This window comes from Equus asinus, chromosome 8 (assembly GCF_041296235.1).
Source record: "Equus asinus isolate D_3611 breed Donkey chromosome 8, EquAss-T2T_v2, whole genome shotgun sequence".
Taxonomy (NCBI): Eukaryota; Metazoa; Chordata; class Mammalia; order Perissodactyla; family Equidae; genus Equus; species Equus asinus.
In genome coordinates this window covers 76894525-76912556 of record NC_091797.1, presented here as the reverse complement: position 1 = coordinate 76912556, position 18032 = coordinate 76894525, and the positions used below count along the sequence as shown (strand labels likewise).

At 47.0% G+C, this 18032-nt stretch overlaps 1 protein-coding gene across 13 annotated transcripts in view; it reads right to left on the bottom strand.

Moving 5' to 3' along the window:
* Positions 1-3352: 3352 nt before the first annotated feature.
* The window catches only part of KDM2B (lysine demethylase 2B), a 118658-nt gene continuing 103978 nt past the window's right edge, over positions 3353-18032 (bottom strand). For 8 of the 13 annotated variants that reach the window (XM_070515980.1, XM_070515981.1, XM_070515982.1 and 5 more), the window contains 8 exons: positions 17619-17888; positions 17303-17416; positions 16605-16643; positions 15782-16461; positions 14633-14796; positions 14383-14544; positions 13451-13669; positions 3353-4475 (listed from right to left, as the gene is read on the bottom strand). In XM_070515980.1, coding sequence (XP_070372081.1) covers positions 4294-4475; positions 13451-13669; positions 14383-14544; positions 14633-14796; positions 15782-16461; positions 16605-16643; positions 17303-17416; positions 17619-17888 — 1830 coding nt within the window. In that variant the 3' untranslated portion in view covers positions 3353-4293. The remainder of the gene's footprint in view (positions 4476-13450; positions 13670-14382; positions 14545-14632; positions 14797-15781; positions 16462-16604; positions 16644-17302; positions 17417-17618; positions 17889-18032) is intronic. The other 5 variants (XM_044775914.2, XM_044775915.2, XM_044775916.2 and 2 more) reach the window with 1 other exon arrangement.

Below are 18032 nucleotides of genomic sequence, written 5' to 3'. Positions count from 1 at the left end.
AGAGATGGGAGCACCTTCAAAGATGTTGCAACGATCTACCTTTGCTGCTGACTTACCAGCAAGGTTAACTACTGACTTGCTATTTACCATGACTAGGTTTCATGCTGGGTGCTTGATGGTCACCTCCAGCATCTGAAATGGATACTGTCTTGCTTTGCAAATGGGGAACCTGACCTCTGAGAAGTTAAAGAACTTGTCCAACTCTCAGTTAAAAAGTGGCCACGTCAGAATTTGAACCTAGCTCCGATGCCAATGATTTTTCCTTAACTCTGCCAATACCACATAGTAAATGAGAAACCTGAGACGTGAGCTTATGCAAAAAGGTCTTGGGGGCCAGCCTGGTGGCACAGTGGTTAAGTTCACGTACTCTGCTTTGGCTGACTGGGGTTTGCTGGTTCTGATCCCAGGCATGGACCTACACACCACTTATCAAGCCATGCTGTGGCAGGCGTCCCACATATAAAATAGAGGAAGATGGGCACAGATGTTAGCTCAGGGCGTCTTCCTCAGCAAAAAGGTGGGTGTTAGCTCAGGGCTAATCTTCCGCAAAAAAAACAAACAAACCAGTTCTTAGGACATGATCTGAAATCTCTTCTATGTCTAACTCTAATCAGGGTGGATTTTGGGGTTGAGTTGAGACAACCTGTGGATTAATTCTCATTGCTAGCAGACAGGTATGCTTTTCAGAAATGCCTAACTTCTCAGCCGAGTCTGGTTGGGTTTTATCTTTTGACTCTGCAGTGGGTACTTGCTCAGGATCCATGAGTCAATCAACAGACCTGAAAATTATAGCAAGGGAGGCAGAGAGACTGCCCCTGGGCAGAAAGTTTGACTAGTTGTGAAGAAAAACATGCCTTTCTACCTTTTTTGATTTTGAAGGTAGAAGCATGTAAATCAAGGCCTTGTGGGCTACTTTCAAATACCCTTCTCTCCTGTTGCCTGCAGAGCCCAGGGTGGGTGTTGGCCACAATTCATGGTGACCAGCCTGAGCAGACTGTTTCCTCCTATAGAAGCAGGACAAGCTCAGCCCCTGCTGAAGCTTTAGGAGCACTTCCCTTGTCTGTCCTCCTCTAGAGACAGTGAAGGCCCGAATTCAACCTTCCCCACACATCACTAATTTCGTGGAGGGAAGTTTTCAAGTCCAAGCCAGTAGGGGATGCTGAACACACTGAAAGAGAAGCTGAGCAGCACGTGCTGGTTTGTCTAAAGTTAAATTAGAAAACAGATTTATTTGCACATAGTCTCAGCTTGAAACAGCTTGTTTTATGTTTCCTCTTGGATTTATATATTGTTTCAGGTACTTATTTTTAGCAAGAGAATAAAAACTGCTAATGGTGGATCTTTTTAGGTAGCGTTTTAAAGTAACCTTGGTTTAGTCAGAAACCAACCAATTTTTAGCCTAAGAGGCTTGACATTTGGAATAACCAAATTTCAAGGAACTAACTGATTTGGCAGAAGGCATACATTTCTGTCTGGAATCTGCATTTTCTAGGTGGCATGCCATCCCTCTTTAATTTTCTGAATAGGTAATATATGGATAAAATTCTGAAGGTTCACAATGGAATACAGTGACACCTCTGCCCCATCCTCGCAATATGGAAGGACGTCATTTGATGCTTTGGATGTGCTACGGTGTCTTCCTTTGTAAACCTCAGGTTGCCTAGAGGAGGGGGGCTGGAGCTTCTCTTCTTTTCTGGGCTAAAAAGCTGCCATCTAACAGAGGAAGCACTCCCCCTGGTTTATGGTCCTTTCATTACTTTGTCAGATATAGTGTGTGGGCTCAGAGCAGCTGTTTGCAAGCATCTAGCTTAGCTTGGCCTCATCTGAAGCTTATTTAAAAAAAAAAATAGGTGTGTACAATCTGTGTACTAGGGTGTAATCTTAACTGGCTTGTTGAGTACACTTCAGGGGAGCTCATCTGTGACCACTGCACTACCCCAGCCTACCTCGAGCCTGGAGAGACACTGTGTCTTGGCTCTGTGGTGTGTCCCTAGGGAAGCTGTGGCTCCCCAGCCCTGGCGGCCCCTCTTTCACCCCCTCTCTCGGCAGACCTCTATGCTCCCAGAAACGTTACAGGAGAAAGAGGGCCCTCTAACCCCGAGGACTGGTCACCCGGAAACCACTATTACCCTTAAAAACAGTTCCCAAGGAAGAGGATGCCTTTACTGGATAGCAGGGTAACTCTTATTTCGAGGTTCAGAGAACTCCGGCTGCCAAGAGAACCGAAACTTGGCCTCTTGTGGGGGTGCTCCATGATGAACAATCAGGCTTGCAAAGGTAAGCCGCATTTTTATAAATAAACCACAGAGTGTTAAACCAATCTTACTTCTGTTAAGTACATCTCCTGAGTTAAATTCCGAGGTGCAACAGCTTCAGATGTCTCCAGTTTGAGTCAGAAAGGATCTCTGTATCTAAATTAACGGAAAGTACGAACCTAGATGGAATCTCAAACTGTTTCACTATGGCAAAAAAAAAAAAAAAAAAAGGGGATAATATGAAACTACTATTAGCAGGAAAGTCTCGTCCCATGAGACTAAAGTCTTATGTTGCTATTGATTATTGAGGAAGTTGAGTTATCTTCTCCATTTTCAGAGCAGTTGTTTCTGGATATGAGTATGATGCTGCAGGGCCCTGTCCTTAGAAAAATTCTGTGATCTAAAATTATGTCTGTCTGGTTTCTGTCTGCCACCTGGGGAAGTCACCTCATAACCAAGTGCCTCCAGCCACCCCAGGCCAAGGCTACCAAGCACAGGATAGCAATCCTTGAGTTGCCTCCAATGGGAGGTTGAGGAAACGGACCCCCTGCTCCCCTTTGGCAGTGGAAATGCCATGTGGCCACAGAAGGTATTTTATATAGATGTGGTCAGAGGCACCCAAACAGGGAAGCCACCCTCTCCCTTAAGGCATCTGTACCTGATTCCTACAAGAGGCCATTTGTGTGGCACAGTTCTTTCCCATTACCTTTATTAGCCATGAACCCTAAGATCTCTTTCTGAAGATGGAAAAAAACATGTACCAAGGGGCTGCTGCATTTCTGAGATGAAGGAGAAATTATAGCTTGTTTGGCTTCACAACAACGTAAACTAGTGTTGAGACTGCGCCTCTGGACTTTCCAAATTTCTAGTCTACTTCTAGAACAGAAACCCTCAAAGTCCAAGAGTCTTTTTTTTGTACAATTGTTTATACAAATTCAACAAAGGTAAAACTGCATCTGGGAAGGTCTCGGAAAACAACACCTTACAACAATGGCACTTATGAAGGCATAACTTTACAACTAGGAAAAAGCCATGTTCTAAACCTTAAATGAGAACTCAACTCACACTTCAAAGGGGAAAAAAAGGAAAAGAAAGGCTATGTTGGATCATTTATTCTACTTCTTGACTCACTGTATAAATTAGCTGTATGTAGAGTACAAGAGCTCATGCTGGAGCAAAACCCTCCTGAGTGCAAAGGCTGAATTCTGAATTTTAAAATTTTGAGAAAAAGGTAAATTCTATACAGAGGAAACTTGGCAAAGTGTCTTACTTCAACTATGATTTACATATATCCACAACATGCTTATGTAACTTCTTGACATACGAAGCAGGCTCCCAACCGCCAGTTACACATGCTCTTAACTGGAAGGTCTTAGCCTGCTCTGCCAGATCTGGGCACATGTTAGATGGATTATTTGTTGGTGAAGTACAGGTTAAGTTCTCTCCTACCTTAAGAGAACCAGGAAAGTTGGCAATCTCAAAACAATAAAAACACTGGTATGCATTCAAACCTTGCATAAATAACTTTTAAACAATTTGTACAAAAATAGTTCTGCATAATGTAAGATGTAACAAAACCAAACAAACAAAACAAATATGTCAAGGCGGCAAATGTGGTGTGTGGTCCACTTTATGTTGACACCAAAAACCTCAGAGTTGCAAGGAATGAGGTGTCCAAAACAAAAACACCACCACCAAAAAAACTCCTAAGCTCATGCTTCAGTAAGAGAAATTCTCCAGAGTTCATCCTCCTCTCCGATGGGAATGTCTTCTTGGTAAAGGCCGCCTTAGAAATGGTCCAGAAAGCAGTGCAGTTACGATTCAGAAAGACCAAAGGAAAGTGTCCAGCTCACTCATGCCCAAACGGGTGGTGGAACAGCTTCTCCCTCGGCAAGACTTGCAAAATGGAATCGTTCTGTGGTCTGTAGTTCCAAGTTCCAAATTGAAAATAAAAGCCCTAGTTTCTGTGAAGTCTTTCACCCTCCCCTGCCACATCCCCGCCCCCCACCCACCCCGTATTTACATAATTGTCCTTGGACTAACTCAGTTTTTGCAGGAGTTTTTCTTCCACTTGCCCGAACTGGACACTCACAGACATTTCGGCTATGAACTGCTCGCAGCCTTCCTTGGTCACTTGCTTGCAGTACCTTAGGTCAATATGACAGATATTTCCACAGCGTTTGAAGAAGGACAGGCACTGGTCAGTAACCTTATTGCAGTCTGCAGAGAAGAGGAAACAGCATGAGGTGCAGGAAGCACGGAGCCCAAAGGCCCCCCCCCCACCCCACCCCCAGGCACTCAGCAATGGAGAGACCTCTTGCGCATTTACCAGCCCCTGGTGCCCTAAGGAAAACTACTTGCTTCAAAGCTTTCTTCAAATGGGTAATGGTTTCATCTACCAATTATAAAGGTTAATATATGCTCGAAAAGCAGGAAGACTGATCCAAGTGAAATCATTTAGCATCTTACCGCATAGCCGCCTCTTTATATGTATATACTCTCACATCAATAGGTCTCCTGTCTGTGTTGTTTTACAAAGACAGGATCACACGATATGTTAAATTGCTTGCTTTCCCCGTCTAGTATATTGGTGATGAATACCTCTCTATGCACATTATTGTGCATTTATGCATCTGCTTATTCCCTTCAGATAATCCCAGGGGAGAAGGGCTGGGTGGAGTGAAAACATCTGTAAGGTCATCCTGGCATCCTTTTTGCTCACGTGGGCACCAGCACTGTTGAGCAGGGCACAGCATGAAGGCTAGCCCTTTACTGAATGTTCCCCTGAAACTCATGCAGAGGACCAATGTGCTAGAAGGGGCTGGAGAGATTGTCTACAGAGAGCAAAACCAGAATTCAGCATCCTTCATCCTGCCCTCACCTGCAGGCTCACTCTTCAACTGTGTGTTTCTATCAATTTGTCCTTTGCTTTTATCATCATCTTTTCTTTTAGAACTGACTCTACAGTCAACTGGCTTCAATAACAGTTAGCATGCAACTGAGGCTCAGAGCCCCCACTCTGGGCCAGATGAGTAATTCCTTCGCTTCAATGGCATTCAACTTGAGGCCTCTGCGTGTCATCACTAGTATCTGCACTTTCCTTTTATTAAATTAAGTAGGAATAAAAACAGCAAGGGCAAACTGCAAGAACGCAGATAAGGCCTGTGCTAGCTCCATACCATCAAAGTCCCTGCAGGTTAGGAGGTGATATAAGGAAGTCAAGTCATAGCACCACACGAGTCACCAAGGAACTGACTACTTTATGCCAGGAGCTCCTTTGAAACAAGCTCCTCAGGTCAGCACAAAATGTTAGCACAGACACGCGCAGATTTTTGGATGCCCATTTCAGACAGCATAAATACAACCCAATCTCATAAAGGCAGTAGGAATTCATGAATTTGGAAGAAGTGGTGATGGAGGCCTGTCTGCATCACCAGCATTGCCACTAACAAACGAAGCCCAGGCGTTAGATGGGAAAAGTGACAAGGATGCTGACAAAGAGATGCTTTGAGGATAAGACCTCAGTTTTTCTAAGAGTATTTCTTAACCTTCTAATTAATCCCTCAAATACTTCCCCACAAATGGCTGATCCTTTTTATAATCTTCCTGCAAAAAGTCAAGCGATGAAGGATGTTGTACAATGCTATCATACAATTCAGAAAAATCATGCCCCCCAAAACTCAATACTTGATTCATTCTAAGTGCAAACAGGATAGGGATGATTTTGCTGACATAATAAAATAAACTTACTGCCATATATTTCTGTTTCATTTTCCACTCTTCACTATTACACATAGGCCCTGTACTGAACAGGCCTTTTTCTCGTATAAATTGTCCTTGGATATAGCACGAGTGTTCCAGCACTGGCCATGTGACCATACTCCTCCACAGGCGGCAGCACCGTTTAAGCTGACTGCAGGGAGGTCTAATGTATGCCAAAACTGTCTGCCCCAAGACACCCTGGCTAGGACTCCAGGTCACACTTCACACGAAGTATTGCCTCAGTGTAAGAGGTAACCGCCAGGACACGCTGGAGGTCCCCTGAGCCACCCGACAGCCACAGGGCACGACAGCGCACCAGCTAGATGGTGAGTTCTCCAGGATGGAGGTGCCCGCTCTGGAGCGTGAAGGCACTGAGGGACCTGAGCCGGGTCCTGCTGCAGGGAACTGGGAGAGTGTCTCAGGGCAAGAACAGCCCTGAGCTGGTGACGGAGGCGGGCCTGGAAGCAGGGGAGAGCAGAGGTGGATCTGAGTGGGGAACGAGAGACACTGGGAATTGAACTAAACAGCACTCTCTGGAAGGCAGGTGAGGAGCTTGCAAGGGGAAGGGTAGTAAAGCTGGAAGATTCTGAGGAATGACCTAAAGCAGGCCAGTGGAGGGGCATGCCAGGAGTCCAGGGTCATTCCGCCACGTGCATATGCCCTGTGAGCAGCAGTTCCACTGCTGGGAACACATGCCAAAGATGAGCACAATTATGTCATATCAGCAGGAGACATACAAAGTACATAACCAGCACCTATGAGCTTTTCTCGCCAAAACTGTCTAATCAGAATCCAAGCAAGCTTCTGGACCTAACTGGCAGTTTACAGGAAATACAAGCTAAAGGACACACGGAACCAACAAACAAATCCTCAGTGTGAGAAAACATGCTGGGATACTTCAAAAGGTCAACGTCAGGGGGTAGAAAGCCTAGAGGGACTGTTGTAGGATACGAGAAATTACATTTGGTTGTTTTAACTCTTTAATTTTTTCCTTTGGTGTTGACAGTGCTCTCGTAGTTATGTGGGGAAGATGGCCTTATTCTCATGAAATGCGGGCTGAAGTATCTAGAGGTATTCAGGGGTGAGGTGTCACAATGTTTACAACTTTCAAATGACAGCAAAAGAAAAAAAGGTCTATATAGAGATGAAGCGCATGCAGCAGAGGACACAGCTGTTGTCTAGCAGGAGGATGTGCGTTCGTCATACCATTCTTCCAATTCTCCTATGTTTGAAAATGTTCGAATTATAAAACTGGTGGTGTGGAGAACATCATGGATAGGCCCATGATGGGTTAGTAAACAAAGATGTTTTTCCTCGTCTGTTTAATAATGAAAAAATAGACGTCCAAAGAAAGGAGAAGAAGGATTAAGAATTACAAATCTGAAACAATGTGGCCTATCAACACGAACTCCTACCTCACAACACAATAAATTCTAGACAGATCAAAGCACTGAATTAAAAAAATGATACTTATGGAAAGGAAGAAGTAAAATTATCTTTGCCTGCAGATGACATCATCTTATGAAATCCTGAAGGTTCCACACACACACACAAACTAATAAATGAATCCAGCAGAGCTGTAAGATACTAAATCAATACACAAAAATCATTTCCATGTCTAGCAATGAACAATCTGAAAGAAAATTAAGAAAATAATTCCATTTACAACAGCATCAAAAAGAATAAAATACTTGGGAATAAATTTAATGAAGAAAGTGAAAGATTTGTATACTGAAAACTAAAAAACATTGCTGAAAGAAATTAAAGATCTAAATAAATGAAAAGACATTCCATGTTTATGAAGTGGAAGACTTCATATGGTTAAAATGTCAATACTACCCAGAGCAATCTACAGATTCAATGAAACTGCTATAAAGTACCCACAGCGTTATTTGCAGAAATAGAAAAATGCATCCTAAAATTCATGTAGAAATTTAAGGGACCCTGAATTGCCAAAGCAATCTTGAAAAAGAAAAACAAAATTGGAGGACTCATACTTCCTGATTTCAAAACTTACTACAAATTCAGAGTGTTGTTACTGGGATAAGGATAGACATATAGACCCAATGGACTAAAATTGAGAGCCCAGAAATAAACCCTTGAGTGGTCAAATGATTTTTCACACAGTACCAAAACAATTCAGTGGTGAAAGACAGACTTTTCAACAAATGGTGCTGGGAAAAGTGGATATCCACAAGCAAAAGAATGAAGTTGGAACCCTTAAGCTCACACCATATAGAAAAATTAACTAAAAATAATTCAAAGATTTAACATAGGAGTTAAAACTATAAATCTGTTAAAGAAAACAGGGAAAAATCTTCATGACCTTGGATTTGTCAATGGTTTCTTAAACTTGACACCAAAAGCACAGGCAAGAAAAGAGGAAAGAGATGGAATTCATCAAAATTAAGAACTTTTGTGCAAAGGACACTATTAAAAAGACAATAGGGGCTGGCCCCGTGGCTGAGTGGTTAAGTTCGCACGCTCTGCTTCGGCAGCCCAGGGTTTCGCCGGTTCAGATCCTGGAACATAGCACCACTCATCAAACCATGCTGAGGCCGCGGAAGGACCCACAACTAAAAATATATACAACTATGTACTGGGGGGGCTTTGGGGAGAAAACGGAAAAATAAAATCTTAAAAGAAAAAAAAAAAAGACAATACACAGAATGGGAGAAAGTATTTGCAAATCATGTACCTGATAAAGGATTAATATCCAGAATATATAAAGAACTCTTACAACAACAACAAAATAACCCTTTAAAAAAGTGGGCAATGGACATGAATAGATATTTCTTCAAAGAAGATATACAAATGGCAAATAAGTAGATGGAAAGATGCTCAGCGTTACTAATTATTTGGGAACTGCAAGTCAAAACTACATTGAGATCTTCACACTCATTAGAATAGCTATGATAAACAAATGAACAAACAAATCTCAGAAAATAAGTGTTAGCAAGGATATGCAGAAATTGGAACCTTTGTGCACTGTTAGTAGGAATGTAAAAATGATACAGCCACTCTGGAAAACAATATGGTATTTCCTCAAAAAAAATTAAACAGAATTACCATATGATCCAGCTAGTCCATTTCTGCATATATACCCAGAAGAACTGAAAGTTGGGACTCGAACAGGTATTTATTTGTACACCCATATTCACAGCAGCATTACCCAAGTGTCCATCAAAAGATGAATGGATAACCAAAATTGGTATATACATATAAGAGAATACTATTCAGCTTTAAAAAGGAAGGAAATTCTGATACATGCTACACCACAGATGAACCCTGAAGACATTACGCTAACTAAAATAAGCCAGTTACAAAAAAACACAGCTACTGGATGATTCTACTTATATGAGATTCCGTGGGAGTCAAACTCGGAGACAAAAAGTACAATGGTGGTTGTGAGGGGCTAGAGAAAAGGGGGAACTGGGGAGCTATTTTTTAGAGGGTTGAGAGTTTCTGATGCAGTGAAGAAAAGTTCTGGAGGTGCACGGTGGTGGTAGTTGCACAACAACGTGAATGAACTTAATGCTATTGAACTGTACCCTTAGAAATTGTTAAAATGGGCAATTTTATGTGTATTTTGCCACAATAAAAACTTTTTTTTTTAATCTTGGAAGGTGGAGAGGAGGTAACAATTTAGCAAACTTGAGAAAGCTTAACCCTAAACTGGCTGAAGGGAAAGCAGAGAAGCAGTTAGTCTACAAAACACCCCAAAGGTTCAAGCACTAGAAGCAATGGGGACATTGGAAGTGGGGCTAAAGATGGGGTTAGAGACAGGACTGGTTGAAAATCTGTTTAAGGAGCGATGAGACAGCCAGACTCCCTCCCCAGCTGGAGAGGAGTTTTAGACTCTGATGGGTAAGAGAAAAAGTCTCTGGACCAGACGCCATCAGGCACTGTGGAAGGTAGGGGCACCCACTGAAAAACGGGGGCTACAGGGAAACTTACCTGCTGACTTTCGAGACCCCCCCCCCCGCAGCCTCTTTCCTCTGCCAAGCCCTAGAACACGGGCAGCCTGGCATGCACTCTTCAGCTGGGAGGTCAAGGAGAGTCCTTCTGACAACCCTGACCAGCTTAAGAGGAAAGACGGCAAGATCTCACATCTGGGTTTCCCCAAAGGAATGAGCCACACCGACCACATGACAAGTGACGTCTACAGCAGACCAGCTCCAGTGTGTGCCCAGAGCCTCCAATCACCCTAGAGTGGAAAACCGCGCACTGACACTCAGTCCACTAAATCTGAGGAGGCCTCTTATGAGGGCCACTAACTACATTTGAAGCAAACAGTCTACGCAAGGAGAATAAAATAAAACTATCAATATCCTCAGGATGGACAATATCTTGATCCAAGAAACAAGAACAGGCCACTCTACAAAAGTTCAGAGAACAGAACACAGCTGTAAAATTAGAAATATAGGTTGAACCATATGAAACTGTCAGTATTTGACTGTTTTTGAATTACATAAATAGCAGCTGCATTTGGTTCAACCTAACATGACAGCAGAAATGAAAAACTGACTACAGTCAGGCGTCACTTAACAACAGGGATATGTTCTGAGAAATGTGTCCTTAGGCAATTTCATTGTCGTGCAAACATCATAGAGCATACTTACGCAAACCTAGACAGTACAGCCTACTACACAGCTAGGCTATATGGCATAATCTCATGGGACCACTGCCGTATATGCAGTCCATTGTTGACTGAAACGTTATTATGTGGTGTGTGACCATATATGAATTGTGTGGTCAAGTGGAGGAAAACTTCCAGAAAATAGAACAAAAAGACACAAAGGTGAAAAACAGGAGGAAAAAAAGGTATCAGAGGACTAGTAGAGAAAGAGAAACAGAATTTCCCAGAACTGCAGGACATACGTTTCCAGACTGAAAGAGTGAAAAGGCTCATATGCATGTGGTATGGGTGAATATACATTCAAACCAAGGCTCATCATCAAAAACTACAGGAAACCAGAGACAAAGAGAAAACAGATTCACTGAAGGACGAAGAATGAAATGGTTTTGGACTTTGACTCTGCAAGGCAGAAGAAAGAGGAGCAATGCCTCCCACTTTCTGAAACATTATGGTTCCCACACTAGGATTCTATATCCAGCTAAGCTATCAACTCAATGTGAGGGTATAATAAAACCATTTTTGGACATACAAGAAACAGAAGATGTCCTCCAGCAGATCAGAGATCCAAGAAAGAAGATATGAGATCAAGGAAAGAGGGGACCCTACACAAGACACAGACCAATGAAATTCCCAGGACGGTGGGAGAAAGTCCCAGGATGGCAGCCATACAGCAGGCAGAGACAGCCAGTTCAAACACAGGCAGGAGCCCAGAAGGAGAAAACAGAAGGGGAAGAAAAGAAGTCCAGAAGGGAGGGCTCTACAAAAACTGGTTGGGATCTAATGATTTTCTTTGGGGAAAGAATAGTATTCAAGTCTGTTGTAAAATCTGCTTAGAGACTAAGCAAACAAAAATGAGACAATTATTGACTCTAGGAAAAACAAAAAAACTTTGCAAGAAAGGAAACTTACTCATGATATACTATTTGGCTCAACAATGGACAATACTTACACGGCCATAATAAGGTAAATAATAGTGATGTAACCACAAATTGGAAAGATGGAGGGAAAAAAAAGAGGAGAGTAAGAGGATGTAAGAATAGTCATCCTTGTGTTCCATGTAGGAAGTTAAAAAATACGGAATGTCTGAATGCAAAAAAAAAAAAAAAAATCCAGAAATAGCAATGTAGGCTCACAATTGGAAAATGTGCAAGAAAACGCTGGAAGAACTCAAGAGTTGAAGGTGGGGGCCTCCGGGGGTGGGGAGAGACAGGCAAAGAGCTGCCTTGGGCACCCAGTACATATTCCGACAATGAAATGCAACCTGGATAACTAGGCTAGACAAGCGCGACTTCACACTGTCACTAGACCAGATCCTCCAACCAATTCAAGGATCCTGAAACTGTCAACTGTCGACCATTTTGTGGCACAAACTCATTTTATCATTAACCCAACTAGCTATACCGATGGGAGGGGAAAACACTTTCAAAAGAAATGAATCTAGAGGAGACTGGGCTTAGAGATTTGCCTCCATCTACTTCACAGTCTTAACAAGAATGTAGAGATCTATAGGTACTGAGACGAAAAGAAGACCTGAATGAATGAATTGTGGTGGAAAACAAAATGCAAAAGATGAGTTACACAAACACACATAGACATCATGGATTGCACTGCAGGGAAGGGGAGTATATATTGGGATCTCTGCCTCACATAGATAATAACTAAATTAGAACAAGTAAAAAGAGTTCATATAATACCAAGCATTTAGAACAAGATGCCACCCAAGCCCTTCTCTGCAGGGCAGCCCCAGCATCAATTCAAGACCATGAGCTGAGCCTTGGGCTGGGATCCTGGTGAAACCTCACTTCTGCATGGCTCTCTGTTTTCTGCCTCCATGGGGTGGGACAACCCCCAGCATCAAAACTCCCTGAGAAGGAGGGATGGCTTCCTAGGCACCTAGTGCAGAATTATCTCATAGCACTCAAACCTCCCCACTCCCGCCTGACTGCGGCATGGTTAACAGGAAGGCGTTTATCTATCAGGCATGACCGTGGGATGCAAAGAGAGGCACACAACGAGACAGCATGTGAATCCTGATGAAGCAGAACATCAGACTAGACTGTGTCAAAAGCTAGTTTAAATGACGGAAGGGTGTCCTTTATTACTCGGTAATTTCTGGGGGGAAAAACATTTTTTTCTTTGGTTTTGTCCAAATCTTATATGCCCAATCCAACCATCCTAAGCTATCAGACCAAAACCAGGTTAGATGGGCTGAGCGTGGGCAGCATTGCCTCTGTCCACCTCAGTGACGGTCATGCCCCCAAGTCCTTAAGAACCGACTCCAGCCTCATCAGCAAGCGGAGGGAGAGAGGACTCCCTCACTGTCACTACGTAACAGACACATAACCATAAGGGCACCAAGTTTTGGGGTCGTCTTCTCCCCAAGAACAGGCCCCTTGATAGCAGGGTTAGGAGGAGTACACGGAACCAACAACAATGGCAGAAACCAAGCTGCTTGCTCCATCAGCTGAAGCCTGCTCAGCCTGGCCTTCCCTCACTGCCCACCACTCTCCCACACCCCGTTGCCAGGTGCAGGCCCGTCCACACCACCTGAAGCTTCCCTAGCCTGTATTTTGGGTCAGGAACCACTGCTATATGCTCTCAATGATACCAGCACTATTTTTTGGTAGCAATTATTACAAACCCAATATTTATTTAATGTATGTTTCCCCTCTAGATTAGGCTGTGTGTCTGTCTTGTTCACCGGTACGTCCTAGCACCTAACACTGTGACCTCCAATGAATGTGAAATTCCCAGCCTGTCCAACGGTGCTGGGCAGATGGGTGCCCCGACTGACCTGACAGGTTGATTTCGGTTAAGGAGTCTCGGGTGGTGGTGCCCACAGCAGTGAGCAGGTTGATGGACTGGTCGGTAACATGGTTACAGTAACTAAGGTGGAGCTTGGAGAGCAGGGGCATGTGGCGTATAATGAGCCGCAAGGAGGCGTCCGTGATGTCCAGACCTGCTAGACGCAGCTCCACGATGTTCCGGAGCTTGCTCCGATTGTCCATCTGACCTGAGGGGGCAGGCAGGAGAGGAGCAACATGTCAACCTGACTAGAGAGTTCTGATCACATTGACATGAAACTCTAAAAAGCCTACCAGCCAGATGTAACACTTGGGTTTCATTTAGCCATGAGTATTTCCCCCAAAAAATCAGAATTACTTCCAACATTTAAAAATCAGAAGATTCCACATCAAATTTTACACTTCTAGATTCTTGATAAATCAGAAGATCTAGAAACAGAGAGCCCACATTCTAACCAGCAGTACTTGGCCAACCAGAGCAGAGACAGCACAGCATCTCTGGATCACCACGGTTTCCTTATTTAAGCTACTGGCGAAGAGCAACAACCACCCCAACCCAACCTAGGAAGGCTCTGTCCTCCTGTAAGCCCCTGTCCAACCACACTGATCCCAACGTTAGTGAAGGCTTGAGGCCAGTGAAGGACAAATTAAGAGTAGTCAGATGCACACAGAGCCTCCAGGGTGGCATCTCAGGTGTGCAAAGGAGCCTCTGCCCTCTCTCAGATCATCTCTGTGCCTGAAACTGACTGAGAACACAACAGCTGGGCTCATCTCTGCACCCTCTAGAGAAGAGCTGAGGTCAGAGAAAGCTTGAGGATGTGCACCAGATGGGGTTTGAGTTGAAAACCAGATACAACAGCACAGCTGGGTCCCACCACCTCCATGTGACCCCCTCGGGCACACCCCGGGCCTGGCCTCTCACCTGGCCTGTTATCCGTGGGTGGGGACAGGAGATCCCGCATCTGGGCATCCTTTAGTCCTTCGACCCACTGGACATCCAGGGTCCGAAGCAAGGGACAACTGGAGCTACAGAGGGCTGAGACTGCGATCCACGAGCAACCCGACAGCACCAAGTCTCGGAGCCCTGGAGGGATAAAGAAGGGAGCAGCAGGTCAGGTAATGCACCCGAGCCCCCACTACTGCACATTTGGGGTCCCTGGCCCAGTGCTCACCAGGTAACCGGTTGATGAGCCAGCTCAGCTGTTTCTTGGAGATATTGGTCCAGCTGAGGTCCAGGGAGACAGGCTGTCGGCGAATGATGCCACTCAGCATCAGGGGCGTGATGGACTTGCAGTGGTTCAGGTCGATGCGGGTCCATAACCGCTTATCACAGCACCTGTGGGCCAGGCCCAGCAGAGGGGGCATTGTCAGAGCTGGAAGCTCACTTAGGGAGCCTCCTGCATGCCTGTGGTAACTCTCTGACGTACCAAGCTCAGGGGGAGGCTCCTTAACTCCACCCTCTGGACCCTTCTCTGTTTAGCTCTTGTCTTGCCTGCACCTGGGCACCTCTGCTCTGATTGCCATAGGGTCCCTGTGGAAGGTGCAGGCACTCGCTCTCCATTAAGCAGTTACTGGGAGCTTCATGTTGCTGACGCTGAAAGCTAAACCACTGCTATTTCAAATACCAGCAGGGTCATCCACAGTGGAGAGGTTTCAGCCGAACTTCCAGAACACACAGACTAGGAAGAAGGACCTGGCCAGCCACTTCTGAAAAAATTGGCCAGGAAAACCCTATGAATAGCAGCGGAGCATTGTCTGGCACCGGAAGGTGAGAGGATGGCGCAAAAAAACCAGACAGGGCTCAGCTCTGCGGTCCACAAGGGTGCTAGGAAGTGCAAATGATTTGACCGCACCACCGACAGATTACTATGCCCTCTACACGATGTATGTCAAAACCACCCTTTGAGGCAGGCATCGTGGCTGTTCACGGATGAGGGTAAGTAACTCGGCTGAGGCCGGAGCGCTGGGAAATATCAAAGCTGGGAGTGACACCAGAAACTGGCACTCTTGCTCTTAACCTTGGCTAATTCCTTAAGGATAAGGACTCCACCCGGTCCTTAGTTCACCTTCCAAGGAGCTAAATCAGGAAAGCAAATAGGGTTCCCCTCTTCTGATAAGACCAGACTGACTGGATTGCTGGAGCCACCTGGAACTCTTTGAGGAAGATAATTAAAGCTGGACTGGACTTACAAAGAAAGCATCATGAGTGACTCAGGTGGGGACACATGCCACCCCCCGTCTAGCCTAAGCCTTAGCCCAGAGCCTGACACAGGGCTGGTCCCTAAGTACCTCCCTGTCTGAGCTCAAGCAGCGCCCCTCACCAGCGGTTCCAGGTCCTGCAGACCCGCATGCAGACACACAGGTCTTGGTGGCTGAGGTAGCTGAAGACGGCCATCCACACCTCCCTGTGCATGACGTGGGCCGCCCCATCATCCAGGGGCAGTGAGTCAGGTGGGGGGCTGATGGGGGGGGGCCGGATCACATGTCGCTCCATCTGGATGCACTTGGGCGGGGACACGGAGGGAGGGGGCCGGGAGATGACTCGGGGTGGGCTGCGCAGGCCAGGCCCCAGCTGGTGCCGCAGCTCCCGGGGCGTGCCGTTGAGCCCCTTGCTGAAGCGGTGAGGGCGCTCACAGAGGCCCAGGGGCCGCTTGGGCTCCTCATTCTCACTCTCGGGCTCCGACTTGATGGGCTGGTGGTTCTCGTTGGCCAGGCTATTCTCCGTCTTCTGGATTTCTTGGTTGAGCTCCTTGCTCAGCTCCTTGCTCAGCTCTTTGTTGGGGAGTCGCCGTTTCCGGCGTATCTTCACCTTCTTTTTCTCCTCTGGGCCCTCTGCCCCCTCCGTGCTGGGCCCGGCTGTGGGGGAGCTGGAGCGGGAGTGGTCGCTCTCCCTGGTCTTGGGGGGTGCCTCCGGCAGATCATCCTCTGGTTCCTGCTTGAAGCGCCGGAGAGGCTTGTTGGCTAGAGCCATCCGGTCCTCTGCGTTCTTCCAGGACCGCCGCTGGGGGTGGGGGGGTGGGGTGACAAGGGCAGGTAAGCCCCTAGGCTCAGCGCTGTTCCCACCTAGGCCTCCCCACCCTCTCCCTGACCCATTCCCAGGCCTGGGGTGAGAAGAGGGGAAAAGTGGGGAGGGGAAGCCAGTACCTTTTTCCTGAAAAGCTTATCTTCTTTGCCAGGTTTTAGCTGTCACAGGAAAGAAAGGATGCAGAGCTTGCTCCCAGGGTTGGTGAGATTTGGTCCCCTCTACACCCAACCCCACCATGAATCCACAGTCTCTAGTGTAGGGGCTGGAGGGTCACCTTCCCCACAAATCCCATCTCCTCCGCTTTGACTGAGAGACGGGTAGGCCTTGCCTGCTGGTTTTAAGGAGAAAGCTGGAAATGGAGGAGAGTGATGGAATTGTTCCCACCCAACTGACCTCCCCCTTGGTCAGACCCAGACATATGCAGTCGCCCATTCAGGTCAGACTTGGCCCTGGGAGCTAGTCCTGGAGGCAGGGCCTGCGGGATTCCCAGCCCAGCCTTAATGGCTAGAGCTGGGAAAAGATAACCGGGCGCCACCTCGTGGCTGATGCTGGAAGGGCCGGTGGGCGGAGCGGGGCCGCCGGGATCCTCCGAGGTTCCCCAGATCCAAAGGGCTTCCCCGCGGCAGCTTCAGCTTCCCAGGCCCCACGCCAGAATCACGAGCAAGCGATCTGGGACCGAGGCCTGGGAAGCTCCAGTGAAGAGGTGCCTCCCGGCGGCTGCGGCAACGGGTTGGAGGACCAGTGGGGCGGGGGTGGGGGGGCGCCTGGGACTCGCAAGTCCCCGGGGCCTCCGGAGGGCGGGGCGACGTGGGAGCACCTGCTGCTGGAAGTAAGTGAGACTGGATCTCCACCAAGGGCTGAGGCTGCTGCCTAGAGGGGGCCTCGGCGAGAGGTGAGAGGAGGAACCGGGGGACGTTTGAAGCGTCGAGGCCTAAAGGGGTGGGAAGAGGAGTGACTCGCTGGTTTTCCCTCCTTTCCTTTGGGCCGAGCTCTCAGGACTTAGGTGACATGCTCAGGGCAGCCAGAGGCCAGAGTTCTCCCTGCTGCCCGTCCCGCCCCCGCCCCCGCCCCTGCCCGGGCATACCCAGGACCAGCCAGGCCACCCCTCACCATCAGCCCCTCCCAGTCCGTACTCGCTTGCGGCCACTCAGCTCTTGGGGCTTCTCGTATTTCCGTTTCCTCCGCAGGTGCACGTCGTCCGACTTTCGGCGCAGGATACCGTCAGGGGGCACCTTCTTGGGGTGCTCGTCTGACCTGCGCCGGGGCGCCTCCTCACACTCACTCCTCCGCTTGGCAGGCTCCTGTCCTTCCTTGTTGTCCCGGTTCATCTTCTGCTCCTTGAGCAGGGAGCCGGGCAGGTTTGAGGCATACTTAAAGCCAGGGCCACGCTTTTGCTTGTAGGCCAAAAAGAGAGAAGGGAAAAACAAACTGTATATCTTTGGACTTGCCCTTTCCCCGAGCCCGCAGCACCCCACCAGCCGACAATGCCAGGACAGGCTGGGTCTGGCAAGGCCAAGGTTCGCCCCTCCCGGGCTGACCCCTGGGAC